This window comes from Heteronotia binoei, chromosome 4 (genome assembly GCF_032191835.1).
Source record: "Heteronotia binoei isolate CCM8104 ecotype False Entrance Well chromosome 4, APGP_CSIRO_Hbin_v1, whole genome shotgun sequence".
In the NCBI taxonomy this organism is placed as follows: Eukaryota; Metazoa; Chordata; class Lepidosauria; order Squamata; family Gekkonidae; genus Heteronotia; species Heteronotia binoei.
This window is the reverse complement of record NC_083226.1, coordinates 30,291,745-30,306,159: the sequence shown is the minus strand read 5'-3', so window position 1 is coordinate 30,306,159 and position 14,415 is coordinate 30,291,745. Positions and strand designations below refer to the sequence as shown.

The window sequence follows — 14,415 nt, the reverse complement described above, 5'->3', positions numbered from 1 at the left end:
AAGCCAGAGGTAAAATGTGGGCAGCCCTGAGGAGGTGACTGCCAGCATTCTTGTACTGAAGAATTAAACATTCAAATGCTGCAGGCTGCTGCACATCCCAGGCTTTTGTTTAAGGTCATTTCTGACAGGCCCCCACCATTTTTAGTTCTGCTGCTGAACCTTGTTTGCCTTTTTCATAAATAACCCAGTTTCCTAGAAGTAAATACAGTTTAAGGAATGTAAAGTGCACTGAATTAAAAAGCAGTGGGATTCATCTGTCAGGTGACAGCAACACATGCTTTCACCAACTCAGGATGAGGTCTCTCAGATTAAGAATTTAATTTATCCCTGGCAATGGACATGGGAGGGGGAAATCAACACATTGTTTTTGTTTTAATTTAGGGTGCGATAGGCCTGTGCAACCCGTGTAAAACTGAACATCAGCCTCCTGCCTACTGATTCAAAAGCCGAATGGTCAAGCAAGAGATTTCATCATTACGACCAACCCACATAGTCTGCAAGCTTGGGAGTTTTTCAGGATTCTTCATCAGGAGGGATGTTTTAAAAAGGGTGGGATGAGGGAGAAAGAAAGATGTGTCAGGCCCTGATCGACAGGCTGTTGTCTGCATTTTGTGTAGAATGCTCAGCAAATCTGAACATGGGGGTACTAGGCAAAATTGGTATTGGGCTTTGACGTCATTTCCGGGTGACGTCATCATGCTGGGGACATTGTGCAGTGTTGCTCTAGTTTTTGGGCAAACTCGATTGTTTTGAAGGCAAAAGACTTTTGCCCAAAAAACAGTGTCCTGTGCAACGTCGTCGATGTGATGCTGCTGCTTCCGGTTAACGCTATCGTGTCGTGAACATCGCATGTGACATCCCACACATCGCATGTGACATTCTGCTGTATGGCTGTTCCAACATTCCGTGTTTTGTGATAATTATTAATACCAACACTGGAGAATGCTAAATTGGTTGCTCTTTCTGAAGTATCCCAGGTCACTTTTCCCCCTAGACAAGTATTAACGACTTTGTTTTATTGAGCTTGTTTTATTTTCTATCCCAACCTTCTTCCAAGGACCTTGAGATAATATAGTGGGTGCAGTCCAAAACAAAACTACCTCTTTGAGGGACGGTTGAAGATAACAAGATTAGAAGGGTGTGACTCTGCTAAGGGTTGCACTGGGAATCTCCCCCTCCTAAATTTATCTTCATAATTTTAAAACATTATCAAAACATTTATATCCCACCTTTCCTCCTGGTTCAAGGAGGCTTGCAACAATTAAAATATTAGCAGATAAAACCAAAGGTAAAAGACCAAGCCCTATTCCCTTCTCCCCTGAAAAGTTGCTTGCCATTTAAACCCCCTCAGAAGCAGCCCTGGCAAACAGACAAGCCTTGAACTCCCTCCTCTCCAGAGAGGGTCCCTGTCACCTCTTCAGGGAGCCATGAAAAAGGCCCTGGCTCTGGTTGATGCCAGATAGGCAGCCCTAAGTGGTAGGCTAGCCAACAGATGTCTGCCTGATTACCAGATACGTGGGCCGCCACTCATGATGGACTTTAACCTGAACCTTGAATTGAACTGAACTCAGAAACAGACTGGCAGCCAATGTAGCTATTTCAGAATGGGCAACATTACATTCCCAGCAGCTAGCCCCTGAAAGCTCCTGGACTGCTGCATTCTGAACCAGTTGTAGTTTCTGGGTTGTCTTCAAGGGTAGCCCCTTGTAGAGCATGTTGAAGTAATCCAACCAGTTACTGAGGTTACAGAAGCGCGGATAACTGGCCAGATCAGGTGAGTTCCAGGTAGTGAGAAAGTTGGTGAATCAGACGCAGCTGATAGAAAGCACATCTGGCCACATCTGGCCGCCACCACACCAACCTGTTTTTCAGACAGCAAGGCAGCATTTAACTTGCTCTAAAAAGGCCAATGTTATTTCATCTAGGACAAGTGGGTTCAGTCCTTCTAGATTATCAGCCTTCCCAGCCAGCATTACTTCAGTCTTGTCTGGATTCAGCTTCATAATGAGCCTGTGAATTAGGTTAGATTGTGGGAGGTTGGCCTAACGTCACCCAGAGCCAGCACAGGGATTTGAACCTGGGTCTCCCCAGTACCTAGTCTGATATTAGCTACTACACCGCTCTGGCTTTCTTAATACTGGAAACTGATATATTATGCGCAAAAACTGTGTTACCAGGCCAAAAACCCCTTGCCTGCCGGCTATGTGTTCATTATGAACTTTTCTATTGTATTTTATGCCACCTTTCCTTCAAGGGAGAGAGCCCCGTGGCGCAGAGTGTTAAAGCTGCAGTACTGCAGTCCTAAGCTCTGCTCATGACCTGAGTTCGATCCCTGGCAGAAGCTGGGTTTTCAGGTAGCCGGCTTGAGGTTGACTCAGCCTTCCATCCTTACAAGGTTGATAAAATGAGTACCCAGCTTGCTGGGGGGAAAGTGTAGATGACTGGGGAAGGCAATGGCAAACCACCCTGTAAAAGTCTGCCGTGAAAACGTGAAAGCAACGTCACCCCATAGTTGGAAACGACTGGTGCTTGCACAGGGGACCTTTCCTTTCCTTCCTCCAAGGGGCTCAGGGCAACGTATGTGGTTTCCCCTTTCCCCCTTTACTCTCACTACAACACAGTGATGTAGACACTGTATTGTAAGAGATGCTGTCTCTGGCCACACCCACCCACCTTCCTCCTCCTTGAATGCTATTGTTTTTGACTGGTGAAAATGTACAAGAGAACCAGCCCTTAAGACAAAGTAATACAGATTGTCCAGTGGCACCTTTAAGAGCGGCAAAGCTTAATTCTGGGTATAAACTTTTGTGTGCATGCACATTTCTTCAGATATTTGGACTGAGACTTTGTTCTATTGATTCAAACCAACATGGATACAGAATCTAATATGGAAACTGTGTGCCCAAAATAAAAATGGGATTACAAAAAAAAAGAAAGAAACTGCAATGACAAGCTTCCTCCACTTGAGGGCAGACAAGTCCTAAATCCTGTAGCTGTGAATGAGAAAGCTGCAGGTTAAGGCCCTACCTTTTACTCCATGAGTTAATTCCCATCTAGAGCAATGAAGGGTGAGGAAAGCGCTCTATGTAAGAAAAAGAAAATGCCGAGCTTGGATTTCACAGGCCAGAAGTTTCTCCAGTACGAACTCTCACGCTATTTACTTGGTGTTTTATGAGATCACTCCAGGGCTATTTCAGGCTAGTTAAATGTGTCAAAGTGGATTCAGCACCCCACAGGCTTATGGGAAGGAAAGGACTGGCTTTGATGGTGGAGTTGCTACAGTAAATAAATCCTACATATGTTTAAACAAAGGGTGATATTTTAACAAAAAGGAACAGCTATGCAGGTTTAAGAGGCAACAGGCTTATAGATCAGGAAATGGGTAAAGATCTTTGGAGGGTTGAGCTTGCTCACTCTCAACAAGGCCTCCATGAATTACTCTTTAAAAAGGTAAAGGTAGTCCCCTGTGCATGCACCAGTCGTTTTTGACTCTGGGGTGACGTTGCTTTCACAACGTTTTCACAGCAGACTTTTTACAGGGTGGTTTGCCATTGCCTTCCCCAGTCATCTACACTCCCCGCCCCCCGCCCCAGCAAGCTGGGTACTCATTTTACCGACCTCGGAAGGATGGAAGGCTGAGTCAACCTTGAGCTGGCTACCTGAAAACCCAGCTATGCCAGGGATCGAACTCAGGTCATGAGCAGAGGGCTCCGACTGCAGTACTGCAGCTTTGCCACTCTGTGCCACGGGGCTCTTCAATTACTCTTAACACTCCACAATTAAGAATGATACATTTACACATCTCCCTCCAATTTTGACATATTTATTTGCTCCACTGTTTCCCCCAGAATTAAATCCAAACAATAGTGACATTATAAATGTAGCTTCTCGTTCCTGTTTTGTCTTTGCATATCTTAAAAGATCATCATGTTGCATGTTAATTTGCTGTTTGATCTCTGCCTTATATATATATATATATATATGGACTGGTAAATTCCATTTCATTGTATCTGAGGAAGTGTGCATGCACACAAAAGCTCATACCTTGAATAAAACTTTACTAATCCTAAAGGTGCCACTGGATTCAAATTTAGTTCTACTGCCAACACAGTTCCCACCTGGATCTAGATGAAGGAGCTCTTGCCCTCCTCTGTCCTTAACACTATGGGCTTTGGCTTGAAAAGAGAGCAAAAAGTCCAAGACAATTTTTGCTATGTGTTTCTGTCCTCTAGGAATGGGGCTTTATTCCTCTTTTAGCAAAGAAAGCTCAATCTTACCTTCACCACCAGAGCTGCGTAGGTGACATCTGCCCTCCATGGCTGGGGAACCGACCACCCAACCAAGGGATCCGCCTCGTCATTGTATACAGGCAGGGAGGTGAAACGGGGAAAGAGTTTCTGAATCTGTCCCATCGCTTCCATCTCCTGCTCCAAGATGTGAAGAGAACTCCCAGCTCCCTGTGGTTTGGAACATTATTATCTATTAGATTTCAAGCCCGCTCTGTCTCTTAGGTTCAGACTTACTGGTAAATTGCTTTCACACACACACCTTTCTGTCACATATCTCTGCTGTAGTGTTTAAAAGGCTTAGATAAAAAGACAAGGTTTTTTTAAAAATTTGATAGAGATTGAAGTTAAAGATCTTGATCTTGTCCAGATTACTTGCATTCATTTCTTTTCCTGCTATTTCCTCAGCTACACAACATATTTTTTTTGCTTATGCAGTACTAATAACACTGTATGTGTTTTCACATAGCACCTCAGACAGGTCCCTGCCCCAAGGAGACTACACATTCTGAGAGGTGGCGAGAGACTGCTTACAACAGCAGCGATGGCAGGAGGAACAATGGCACAGTCAGAAAATTCTGTTTAGCAACTCTTCAGCAATGCTGAAGCTTAAATTGAAGTGTGCGTAATTACATTTGGCTCAGGATTTGTGCTTCCACTACAGACTTCCTAGAAGGCTTTGGGCAAGTCTTGGCCTCAGACTCCTCTTTGCAAAAAGGGGGATTGTTATATACCTTATAGGGCAGTAGGGTTTTTTCTGTGGACTCGGAAAGATTACACGGTGTCAGAAGTGGTGAATGGGGGGGTGGGATGGAGTGCTCAGTTAAACTGAAGGCCATTTCTTTGCTGTACAGCTGAGAAAGTCCCACTCAAAGAAGACTAGACAGAGTATGTAAGTATTGCTGAAATCAGTATTTTCATAAATATGGGTATGTTCCAACCACCATGGAGACTGTAGCATTTGGGGGATATTCCCCTTAGGCAAGCCTCTGTCTCTCAGGCTCTCCTCAGATAATATGCAGGTAGTATTGGCCGGCCTTACAGATTACTGAAGGGAAGTTTGAATGCGATAAAGCAGGTACCTTCGTCAAGGGTACCCCATGGGTACTTGTGGAATTCTGAGAAGGTTAGTGGACACCAAGAAAAAATGGTTGCCATTGGAAGTGGGGCTGGGGGTGGAATTTCAAATTGTTGTGAGGTTCCAAAGCCAAGCATCTTTTTATAATGTGGGCAGCTGTTTCTAAATGGGTTCCCCTGCAGACCCAAATCTGACACTTCCTAGATTCTTCCAAACCCCCTCCTGCTCCAGTGAGATGAAGGAAAGCCAGGATTTAGCTGTTATGTTTGGAAAGAGGCACTCTGGGAGAGAAGCGGGTGGGCACTTGGACACACCGTGATACCATGGTATACCTTGGCAGCACCATATTGGTGATTGCTGCTCTAATGTACCATAAAGACACTAAGGGTGCTGTTCAGTGTTTTAAACATCTGAATTCACTGCTGCAGCTGCCACTTTCCCAGGAATTCAATCAAGAACCTTTGTGCCACATAGCGAAATTTTAATGCAGGGAAGCCAATAAATCCGAGCACTGAAATAGGGCTATGAATTGTTTTATGTGCTCCAAACTTCATGGCAAGCAGAGTGCCAGACCTTCTTATGCATGGCAATGTAGTCCAGCCGCACGCCCGTCTCTCCTGTGAAGAAATTCGTTCCATTGTGGCAGTGACTGAGCAGCCTCCAGCACAGAGGGGACTTGGGGTAGGGGTGAAAGGAGTCTCCGGGGCCTCCCAGGCTCAGCTGAGAACTGACTTGTCTTAATCCTTCTGAACAGGCATCATAGTAGTTGAGAAATCCTAGGGATGAAATATAGGCATTTAAGCTGCGGCATTCTGCTGTTAGGAGAGAGGCCTTTCCCTTTGAAACATACTAGATAGAAACTTGGTAAAGAGTGGCATATCCTATTGCATTTGCTATGCCGGCACCAACAGACTAACAACTGTGAGCTAGGCAGGGCTTTTTTTGAGCTGAAATGCACCAGAACGCTGTTCCGGCTAGCATGGGCAGCATTCCAGGTGCCTTAGCCAGTGTTCCAGCTCATCCCAGGCAGCTTCCTGGCTGGCCAGGGGTCAGGGGACCCAACTGTGCTTTCCCGGCTTTCCCGTGCTCCTCCGCTGGCCAGTGGGGGTCAGGGGACTCTGCGGCAACTCCTCGGCATTTTCCCGACCCTCCACTGGCCTGGAGGAGGTCCGGGGGCCCTGCCGCACCTCCACGGCTTTTTCCCGCCCTCTGTCGGCCTGGCGGGGGTCGGGGGCCTCAGTGGCGCCTCCACGGCTTTTTCTCGCCCTTCACTGGCCTGGAGGGGATCAGAGGCCCTGCAGCGCCTCCATGGCTTTTTCCCACCCTCCACTGGCCTGGAGGGGGTCAGGGGTCCTACAGCACCTCCGCGGCTTTTTCCCGCCCCCCGCTGGCCTGGCGGGGGTCAGGGGCCCTGCAGCGCCTCCGCAGCTTTTCCCCATCCTCCACTGGCCTGGAGGGGGTCAGTGGTCCTATGATGCCTCCGTGGCATTTTCCCTGTGCTCCGCTGGCCAGCGGGGGGTCAGAGGAGCCCTGCCGCTCCTCCGCAACTTTTCCCCATCCCTTCTCCCCCTTTTCTTTCTATTTCTTTTATTTTCTTTCCATTTCTCTCTCTCTCTCTCATTCATTCTGTCTGTCTTTTTCCCTATTTGCTTTGTTTCCCACTCTCCCACTCTTTCTGTATTTCTTTCATTCTTTCTTTCTGTCAATATTTTTTTCTTTTTACCTTATTTTCCACCTCCCCCATCTCTCTCTCTCTCTTTCTTTCTTTCTCTTTCTTTCTTTCTTTCTTTCTTTCTTTCTTTCTTTCTTTCTTTCTTTCTTTCTTTCTTTCTTTCTTTCTTTCTTTCTTTCTTTCTTCTCCCTCCCCCTCTTTCATTCATTCATTTTTCTGTCAGTCTTTCTTTTTCCCTTTGTTTTATTTTCCACTGCCCCAGTCTTCCTTCGTTTCTGTCAGTCTTTCTATCAATATTTCTTTTTCCCTGTTTGCCTTATTTCCCACCCCCACACTTCCTTCCTCTCTTCTCTCTCTCTTTCTGTCAGTCTTTCCCCCTGTCTCTCTCCTTCCTTCCTTCCTTCCTTCCTTCCTTCCTTCCTTCCTTCCTTCCTTCCTTCCTTCCTTCCTTCCTTCCTTCCTTCCTTCCTCCCTCTTTCTATCAGTCAGTCTTTTTCTCTATTTGCTTTATTTCTCTTTCTTTAAGCACTACATCAGGGGTGGCCAAACTGTTACTCAGGAGCCACATGTGGCTCTTTCATGTATATTGTGTGGCTCTCACTGCCCTGTCAGCCAATTTGGAAAAGGCATTTATCTCTTTAAATCACTTATCCAAGCCAGCCGGCAGCTTAGAAAACGCAAGTTGCTTTCTTTCCACCTCTCTCTCATTCCTCCCTTCTGCTGTCAAGCATCTGATGTTCATGCTTTGCGGCTCTTGAACATCTGACATTTATTCTATGTGGCTCTTAAGTTTAAGGAAGTTTGGCCACCCCTGCACTACACCATGCTGGCTCTTGTGATCGAGTAGTGTGTTGGAATTTGGGTTTTTTTTTTCTGAGATGGCTATCAGCGTTCTCTCTAAGCTGAGTTAGCGTGAGCTAGCTCGCAGATTTTTAGCTTCGAGCTCACACATTTTTGTTTTAGCTCAGAAAGGATGACCCCAGAGCACAATAATTTATATGCAGTAGCTCACAAGTTTAATGCCAGTAACTCACAAAGTAGAATTTTTGCTCATAAGACTCTGCAGCTTAGAGGGAACATTGATGGCTATATATATGACTATATACGGTATTTGTGGACTTTTTCCAATGCTAGAATATCTTTTTTGAGGTATGGTGACCAGAATTGTATGCAGTACAATTCTGGTTACCACACCTCAAAAATGATATTATAGCACTTTTGGTGATGTCAGAGGTGTAGCCTAGTATGCAAATGATGGTGATGTCAGAGGTGTGGCCTTGCATACTAATGAGCTAGGAGTCTGAATGACAACAAAACAAAATATTTTTCTTATATGTATAAAAAGAACCAGTTCCTAGCCCCTTCAATTCTAGAAACCTAGACAGATACATATAATTGACACTTATTGCTAAAGAAGGAGAGCTGTTTCAGAATGGAAAATCTGTGATTGGCTCTTTCCAGTAATAAAATTATTGCTGCAGTCAGATTCAAATTTCACTACTATCTCCCAAATGAAATTTCCATTTTAAAAATTCTGGAAAGATCCAGTCACAGATCTCATTTGGTTTGAGCCTTTGAAGTCATAAAAGAGTGAGATTCAGCATCATTGAATGGTCTAATTTCACAACAAATTACATTGATTTTGGAGGACTGGAGAAATCCTGGATTCTTAGGGATTTGGGATACAGTTAGAGAGCAATCCTAAGCAGGTCTGTTCTGAATTCTACCCGTCTATTCCATGGAGCTTACTCCCAGGAAAGTATTCTTAGGCTTGCACTGTTAGTTTCTATTGCTCTTAGATTATCTGATAAACCCAAATCCCTATCCTCATTTATTCAGGTTAAAAGATTGGTGCTTTTAAACATGGGTTAGGCAAGGTGCATAAACTAATGTAAATACACCTGGTTATAATTGTTATAAAACATTAACTTCATTTTCTTGAGTTTATGCAGTTACAGTTATCATTAAGAGACTCTCCCAACCCTTGTGTCCATTTGTTGATTTATCTTTTAAGAGCTTGTGTGGCAAAGGCCATTATCTCTGGGGCAGGGGAAATGTGGTAGACTTTTCCTAGTTCTAAAATGGAACATTTATCAGTCTCGTTCTTATCAGTCCTGTCCTTTTGAGTGTACATCTTTCCGTTCCATTCAAATAACAAAAAACAGGAAGGACTCAAAATCAACCTACCATTGGCTGTCATTGACACGTTGTCGAAGTCATGGTGGTCGGGCTCATTCCAAGTCTCAAAATTCCACTTGGCAACGTGTTCCAACCCATATTGCTCTGGAAATCAAAAGGTCATTTGGAATGGCTCAGTACCATTGGAAGAGCACTCTTCTACTGAGATAGAAATGCAAATCTTAAATGGAAGGACTACTCTACTAGACCAGGGGTGGCCAAGCCTGCTTAACATAAGAGCCACATAGAATAAATGTCAGACATCTGAGAGCTGCAAAACGAGGGAGGGAGGAAAGAAGGAAGGAAGGAAAATAGATGGGGAGGAAGAGGTGGAATTGGAAATAAAGCAACTTTAACTTTAAATGCATTTTCCAAGCTGCCAGCTGGCTTGGCTTGGAAAAGTGATTTAAAGAGACAAATGTCTTCTCCAGGTCAGCTGATGGGGCAGTGGGGGCTACAAGAGCCACACAATATATGTGAAAGAGCAGGCCTTGGATTCAGTGGGAGCTCACAGGAGCACAGCTCCTGAACCTTCCTGAGAGTTCCACCTCCTCCTTCTGAGAGTTCCACCTCCTTGTCCGTTGAATAGTATGTGCAGCTGTATAACAATCCCTGGAGGAGCTCCACCACCTATTTTTCTACAAAATGATCCCTGTGAAAGAGCCACCCCTGTATTAGACCAATCTCCTCTTCAAAAGTGCAACAAACTCTGTCTCTAAAGGTATATTTGTAAATGAGGCAGGACAGGCACATATTCACAGTTTGTTCCTTTCATGTCCCAGAAGTAACCTACTGATGTGTTTCCAGGCATGGTCTTGTTTTTCGAGTACTAGAGATAAACATTAAATGGTCTTTAACAGTGCAGAAAAATGAACAAATCTATGGACTGCTTTTATCTGATTCTCCTGGACAGAGCATCATGTTTATGTACCCTCAGATGGGCCACAGATACAGATATATCGGGTTGGGAACCTCTCCCTGTGTCATACAAGGAGCAAGTGCTTCCCTTTCTATGGAAACTGAAATCAAAAGGCATCTCTTCATAAAAGCAAAGTACAGTCCCTACTTTACTCCCCTTCCTTTTAATGGAAAAAAACTTAATAACCCAGGAGGAACCACCTTTGCATAGCCAAAGAGTGCTAATTCATAAGTACGTAGTTGTCTCTGTCATAGGATGAGACTTGTCTTGGAACATTCCAGAATGTAGTGGTTAACCACACTTTCTGCTGATCGTTATGTGACTGGCCCTGCCTCTGAGGCCATTCTGAAGTTGACAGTATCCGTCGCTTTAAGGCTTCTTGATACTGGTAATATGATTATGTAACTCCTGCTATACAGCTGTAAGTAGAAGCATGTGAGAAACACGTGCAACTCATTAGCCAAGTGAGCAATGGGATTGGCTGGTGGGGGTATAACAGCAGTAGCCACACTGCTACCTGTTGTGGAGAAGGAGTGGAGAAGTATTGGAGAGGAATGGAGGAGAGTGGCGTGTTATACTGTTGGATGAACTTGGATTGATGGACTGTTAACTGACTATTCTTTGGACTGTGATTATTGTACCTCTGAACTGGCTGGACTGACTGTGAGTGAACTGACTATTGGACTGTACTTGACTTTGCTTATTGCCTGAACCCTAATACAACTGTTGAACTGGCTGTCTGTGAGTCTGTATTCATTAGAACTTTAGCTGAAGCTGGGCTGCCCAGAGTGCCCTACGGGACGTTTTCCAGCACACTCTGTCAGAAGTGATACCTACTATCCTTTTCCAAACTTCCAATAATTCCCACAGACACAACAAGCTAAAACACACAGAGAAAAATATAAAACAACAATTCAAACATTGGGCAGAAAGGAGGGATCATTGACACTGAATCGAGAAGCAACCATTTTAAAACACTTACCGACATATCTTTTGGCTAACTGAGCAATCAAGTTCTTCCACTGTATCACCTGCTCTTTATCTTCAAAGTCAGTGAAGTATCCTGAAGGACTTCCCATCAATTCAAAGCCTTAGTCCAGTTTTTTTAAAAACAAAACAAAAACAACCTGAACTGTCATACATTTGCAGGGCTCACGGATGCCAAGAAGACTGATTTCCTAATAGACATTATATATAGGGAATGTTATGATCTTGGGAAACATGGGAAGCCCATATTCTCATTGTCGGGTGTTGTTCGTCTACTCTTGGCTGAGTTAGGAACATACATTTCAACGCATTTTTACAAAAAGCTGCAGAGATTTGTAACTTCTCCTTTACAACAGTTCACAAGGGAGGCAGTGAGGGTTTAACTTAAATGTAACACTAACTTGTTAAAATTCCAGCACTTTTCAATGAAACTGCTGTACCAAACTCCAACTGCCTTCAGGTGAAAACTGCATTTAGCACTGGCAGACTGCAGTAACGTAAAGGCATAACTTTACCTGGATTTAACTTGTTTTCCCAGAGGAGATCCATAAAGTTATCCAGGCTGGTGAAATTGTAATGAAGTGTCCCATTTGTCTCCCTGAAGAAGGGAAATTTGATTTTAGAAAGCCTGCAACACAACCCTAGTAATTTCCCCATAAACCAGTGAGTATATACATAGTACACACATGCATATTCATTAATTGGTGACTTCAGCATTAAATATTGGTTTTCATGTGTGAATGCACCAACACATATCCAACTCTACAGACAGGACTTTGATATTTCCCTACACTTCTTGAGTACAGTACTCCCCCCCCCCATTGAGCCAATTTGTGCATCTAACCACAGCTCATCCAATGTTTAATTAAGCACGTGTAAACTAATTAGTGAATATGGACATTTGGCATGTATCTAGGCCTATACAGCTGTGATTTTCCCGTGAAGACAGAAGTTTTTGTTGTTGCTCAATCCACTGAATTATTCTGAACATATACATCAGCATGCATCTTTCTCTTCCTCTTCCCTCCAGTCCGAGGAGGCTTCCTCTAACATAAGTGGCAATTCTGTGGGAGGAAGAGCTACTTAAGTTGGACGACAACTCCTTAAGCTGGAAGCGAGGTTCACACTTTGCTCCATGGAGAGGTAGGATGAGGGGTAGAATCTACATATGGCTTTAGGGGGTCTAACTAATTTTCTTGTTACAAGTCCATTAGTCTGTATTTCTCATTGTAGAGATAGAGGCCTCCAGTTTCTGCTATCAATTGTTGTTCACTCGAACAGTCGAGTCCGACTCTGCGACCCCAAATCAATTTAAACACTTCCAAACACTTTTCAAGAGCTGGCTCACATAAAGCATATTGCAGTAGTCTAACCTAGACTTTAGCGGTGTCTAGGTCCTTTGAATTCCAGTGCATCATCTCCATGGTTTAAGATCTTGTAGATAAACAAAAATTGTGGGACGGATCCAATGGACAAGATTTCCTGACAATCAGCAGAAACTGATCAATGTGTGTGGATGGCTGTAATAATTTTAGTTAGCAAGCAAAACATTCAGGTTACTCAAGTTCAAGGCAGAGTGCACCAATTTAGGTCTGCACCCTTAGTCTAATTACCAGCATTTCTGCAAGACGTTCCAGTTGGTTTTCTATTGAAGTATTTGCTTACTCAATGAACAAGGGCACCAATGATTAATTGTAGTTTTCTATCAACTGAATATGCCATAGAGTTCAAACCACAAACCACATGCTGACTTCACATAAAGAGGGGGATGTACTACATCAAGGAAACCAGAAACTGACTTGTAGGAGGGCTTTCAATGTCACATGCCCTAATCTGAAACCTTAGACAAATGGAAACCATGTGTTTTGATCATACAAGTGCAACTGTGACTTAAGATATGCCCTGTTTTAATGCAAGATAGCAACAATAGTACCCATGCATTGAGACATCAGTTATGTGCTCAGTTATTGCACATTCAGCTAGTCTGTTGAGCAGGGCCAGAGATTTCCAGTAGTGAAAAGCAAGTTGTACGTACAGGTTCCAAAGAGGATGAAGGGGGCAGGATCTGCAGAACCTTGGAGAGCTCCTGCTGAAGTAGGAGGTTGCTCCACAATGACTAGAGCCCAGCTGGGCTCTTAAGTAATGATGCTGGCCTGCTTGCATGTTTTGAGCATAGTTGCTCCATGAATGAGAGCTAGCAGGAAACTGAAGGGCAGTGCCTTCTGATTTGCAACCGTCTGTTCCAGTGTTGCAGACAGCCAGTTTGGTGTAGTGGTTAACTGTGCAGAGTCTAATCTGGAGAACCAGGTTTGAGTCCCTACTCCTCCACATGCAGCTGCTGGTGTGACCTTGGGTCAGTCACAGTTCTCTTAGAGCAGTTCTCGAGAGAGCTCTCTCAGCCCCACCTACCTCGCAGGGTGTCTGTTGTGGGAGAGGCAGGGAAGGAGATTGTAAGCTGCTCTGAGACTCCAAGGTGGGGCATAAATCCAATCTTCTCCATTAGACCCATTTTGCACAGAATATATTGTATGAACTAATATCAGAGTTTTACAGTTGCCACTGAGCTAGAGCCATCCTAATATGACTAATAACAATGTGTTCTCTTGGAGACCCGGCTTTGGACTCCTTCCCAGGTTTTGGATTGGGAACCAGTGTTTTACTCTCTCTCTTTTTTTGGGGGGGGGGCATTTTTGTATTTTTATGTGCACACGTGTGTGTGTCTGTGTGTGCATGTACACCTGGAAGTCATGGTGACCTCTGTTAAATGATCTCTACTGGGGGCCTAGAGGTGGCTGAATAAAGCCTGCTTCTGTCTTCCCAACTGCTGGTATTTCTTGGTGGTCTCCCATCCAAGTAGCTGCCAGAGTCCACCCGGCTTGGCTTCTGAGATCTGACGACATCAGGCTTGCCTGAGCTACCTAGGCCAGGGCCAGTGTGGCTTTTTGATGAGAAAGTGGCAACCCTACCCAGACTCCTAAAGCAGGCTGCAACCTTAGTAATGGAACTGCCAAGACTGGAGCAGACAGGAGATACGCAGTGATGAGTAGGGAAGCAACAGTACTGGCAAGGGTCTCCCCCCACCACCTAATACTATAGTGCAGGGGTGGCCAATGGTAGCTCTCCAGATGTTTTTTGCCTACAACTCCCATCAGCCCCAGCCAGCATGGCCAGTGGCTGGGGCTGATGGGAATTGTAGGCAAAAAACATCTGGAGAGCTACCATTGGCCACCCCTGAACTAATCTGACAGCTTGTCTAAACCGCTCCATCCTGGGCAACCAATCTAATCAATGTTTA

General features: G+C 44.4%; 1 protein-coding gene across 1 annotated transcript in view; it reads right to left on the bottom strand.

The window, feature by feature from the left end:
* Positions 1-14,415, bottom strand: part of IDUA (alpha-L-iduronidase) — an 85,123-nt gene that overhangs the window by 26,533 nt on the left and 44,175 nt on the right. The window contains exons 3-7 of the mRNA XM_060237048.1: positions 11,636-11,718; positions 11,116-11,223; positions 9,224-9,319; positions 5,938-6,140; positions 4,278-4,457 (exon numbers count right to left, since the gene is read on the bottom strand). Coding sequence (XP_060093031.1) covers positions 4,278-4,457; positions 5,938-6,140; positions 9,224-9,319; positions 11,116-11,223; positions 11,636-11,718 — 670 coding nt within the window. The remainder of the gene's footprint in view (positions 1-4,277; positions 4,458-5,937; positions 6,141-9,223; positions 9,320-11,115; positions 11,224-11,635; positions 11,719-14,415) is intronic.